General features: G+C 39.3%; 1 protein-coding gene across 3 annotated transcripts in view; it reads right to left on the minus strand.

Moving 5' to 3' along the window:
• Fam133b (family with sequence similarity 133 member B) overlaps positions 1–3,664 on the minus strand; it is a 37,181-nt gene that overhangs the window by 12,823 nt on the left and 20,694 nt on the right. For all 3 annotated transcript variants that reach the window (XR_001872160.2, XM_017795468.2, XM_017795467.2), the window contains one exon: positions 310–399. Coding sequence is in view for 2 of the 3 variants with exons in the window: in XM_017795468.2 (XP_017650957.1) it covers positions 310–399 (90 nt within the window). In the remaining variant the exon portion in view is untranslated. The remainder of the gene's footprint in view (positions 1–309; positions 400–3,664) is intronic.

Here is a 3,664-nt window from a genome sequence, read left to right on the forward strand (position 1 = left end):
CAGGTATAAACAAGATGGAAAATGTGAAGGAGCACAGAGATAAGGAACAGGATAGACAGAGGCAGAGCAGGGCAGGCTGGAAGCCAGAGGACAGCCTAGAAAGGAGCCAGAATCAGGAAAACCAGCTCCCTTGGCAGACCCTAAGTAATAAGTTTAAAACAAAAGGAGAGGGATAGCAGGTGCAATTGCTCTATTTTAACTATGTAGACAATGGCTGAGTTTCAATTTGCCACACTTGCCTCTTTCATATAACCAGAATGACATTATAATAAAATGTTAAAATGAATTGCTTTGATTTCTTTCACTCACCTCTTCAATATAATCTGACTCTGATGATGACTCAGATGATAATGGTTTATCGTCATACATTTTTCTTTTTTTGCTGAGTCCTTTAGTGTCCTAGGAAAATAAAAATATGTATTTGATTTTAAAAGATATAATTGTAGCTGGGCATGGTGGTACATGCTTTTAATCCCAGCACTCGGGAGGCAGAGGCAGGCCGATCTCTGTTAGTTTAAGAACAGCCTGGTCTACATAGCTAGTTCCAGACCAGCTGGGGCTCCAGGGAGACCCTGTCTCCAAAAAGACAAAAAAAAAAAAAAAAAAAAAAAAAAAAAAAGAAAAAAAGAAAAAATGTAATTGTGTGTCTGTGTGCATGTGTGGTAACTCCTGGTAGTCAATTCTCTCCTTCCACTTTGTGGGATTCAAGGATTGAAGCTCAGATTTGTCAAGTCCGCACCCAAGCACCTCTACTAGTTGAGCCATCTCACAGGCCCCAAATAATGTGTTTCCATGTTATATTTAATAATTCTTCTAGGCTGGGCGTGGCAGCGCACACCTTTAATCCCAGCACTCAGGAGGCAGAGGCAGGCGGATCTCTGTGAATTCAAGGCCAGCCTGGTCTACATAGTGAGTTCCAGGACAGCTGGGGCTATAGGGAGACCCTGTCTCAAAAAGAAAAAAAAAAAAAAAAAAAAAAAATCTTCCAATTATCATAAAATTACCCATTTTTCAATTTGGAAATTTCTAAAAATGGTATATTTACCAGGATTGAAGTCATTAATTCCAGTAAAGCAATGCTTTTATTTAAAAAATTGAAATAACTGCATATCCATATAGATGTAATATACTCATTTCTTAAATTACACATGATAAAACTTTTTGTTTCTCTCCAGGTTGCTACTCAGGCTTAAGTGTTACAGAAAAGAAATGTAATCAGTAACTATTTGTTATGATCTAAATGGCTCCCTAACAATAATGTTAGCATATTTACAGTATTACCTTTGCATTTTTAAAGCATTTTAATTTTGGACCATCAGTATGGCTCACCTGGAAAGGTGCTTGCCACCAAGAACCCACATAAAGGTAGAAGGAGAAAACAGACTTCATGAAGTTGTCCTCTGACCACACATATGCCATGGCACACACCATCCTTGAGATAGAATGCACACACTTTTTTTTTTTAATTAAAAAAAAACACTTAATTTTTACAGATGTTTAATGTTGAAAAAATAATTCTGAGCAAGGAGAGGGAACTGGGATTGAGAAGAGTATTTAGGGCCCTAAGCATTTTAAGAATCAAAGATTGCCATGCGTGGTGGCGCATGCCTTTAATCCCAGCACTTGGGAGGCAGAGGCAGGCAGATCTTTGTGAGTTTGAGGCCAGTCTGGTCTACATAGTGAGTTCCAGGACACTTGGGGCTACAAGGAGATCCTGTCTCAAAAAAGACAAAAAAAAAAAAAAAGGGCCTGAAGAGATGGCTCAGCAGTTAAGAGCACTGGCTGTTCTTGAAGAGGACCTGTGTTCGATTCCCAACACCACATGGTGGCTAACAACCAGTTCCAGGGGATCTGATGCCCTCTTTTCAGGTACACAGGCACTGCATGACACAGGTGCACTTACTCACATGCAGGCAATATACTCATACACATAAAATAAAAATAATTTTTTTAAAAATTGGGGTTTTTTTTGGTCTTTTTGAGACAGGGTCTCCCTGTAGCCCTAGCTGTCCTGGAACTCACTATGTAGACCAGGCTGGCCTTGAACTCACAGAGATCCGCCTGCCTCTGCCTCCCAAGTGTTGGGATTAAAGGCGTGGACCACCACGCCTGGCCCAATAAAATATTTTTTAAAAAAAGAACCAAAGATTATGAAGACATCTGAAGCAAGTGTGGTTGGAATCACTGAAGCTGCAGTGATCCACCAGCATCATCTGACTACATGCCTGTTTTGTATCTCAGCAATAGTCAGAACACAAAACTGTAAAATGGAAAAATCCTCACCACCTTAATCTTACCAGGAATAAACAGGACATGGCACCTCTCATGTATATGTTTGCAACTGTGCATGAATACTTGCTGTCTGGAATCTGCTCTCCTCCCCTGCACTATCTTCCCATACTAGCTACACTATGACTTATGATGACCTCTGATACTCCCTGAAAGCATAGCCAGGGCAAGTGTTGGATTTTCTGATTTTACAAATAAAGTTGAAATACAGTGGAGTATATGTATGCAAAATCTTTAAAAATAGAGCAAATCAGTCTTGCCATTTCTTATTTGCCACTCATTTATCACTTGTACCTTACCAAGAGGACTCCTTATCAGGCTCTCTATCAATCTATCACTCTCAAATATCTATGATGGTTTGAATTTCTTTTAGAATTTCCTTATATTTTGCCAACTGTGTACATGTAGTATTTTTTTCCTTATCTGTTAAAGATCATTAAACTTTTGTCTTATACATTTCTAGTTTTTCTTAGGTTTTTTTCATTGTATTTTAACTTTTTCTGTTTTGTTTTTTAAAAAATATCTTATTATTTTTATGTGTATGCATGTATTGCCTGCATATAGGTAAATGCACCCGTGTCATGCAATGCCCACGGAGGTCAGAAGAGGCTGTTGAATCCCCTGGAACTGGAGTTACAGATAGTTGTTAGCTGCCATGTGGGTGCTGGGATTAGAACCCAGGTCTTCTGCAAGAACAACCAGTGCTCTTAACCACTGAGCCGTCTCTCCAGCCCGTTTTTTGTTTTTTAGAGACAGGGTCTTCCTATAGCCCCAATTGACCTGAAACTTGTTTTGCAAACCAGGCTGACCTCAGCCTGCCTCTGCTTCTGGAGTGCTGGGATTAAAGATGTGCGCCACCATGCCTAGCCTAACTTTTTTATACCTCAATTTTTGTAATCTGTCTCTTTTTGCTATTCAGAATTTGAAATACATAGTTAAAAGTTTAGGTTTTGAGACATATGCTTCCCCATTAAGTATTATTATAAAAGTATTTTCATTTGTGTACCCAGCTGTCTCTGGGTGTGAGTTCATCTGCTGGAGCCTGTTCAGCCTAACTAGCATCATTCCCAATAAAGATCAACTCTCCCTCATCCAGCAGTAATCAGCTGCCAATAGTTCTTCTGCTAAGGCTGAAGCCTCCTACTTGACTTGACAGGTTAACAAATATGACAGAACGAGTGAAATCCTGTGGGTGGGCTATGGGCAGGGGGTCCAGATAGGGAGATCTAAATATGATTAAAATATATAAAATATACAAAAATTCAATAACATACAAAAAAACTCATGTCTTTCTGTACTTACAGTTTCATATTTAAAAAAATTTTTTTAGCCAGGCATGGTGGTGCACGCCTTTAATCCCAGCACTCGGGAGGCA

Source organism: Nannospalax galili, unplaced genomic scaffold, assembly GCF_000622305.1.
Source record: "Nannospalax galili isolate Female #2095 unplaced genomic scaffold, S.galili_v1.0 scaffold85, whole genome shotgun sequence".
NCBI lineage: Eukaryota > Metazoa > Chordata > Mammalia > Rodentia > Spalacidae > Nannospalax > Nannospalax galili.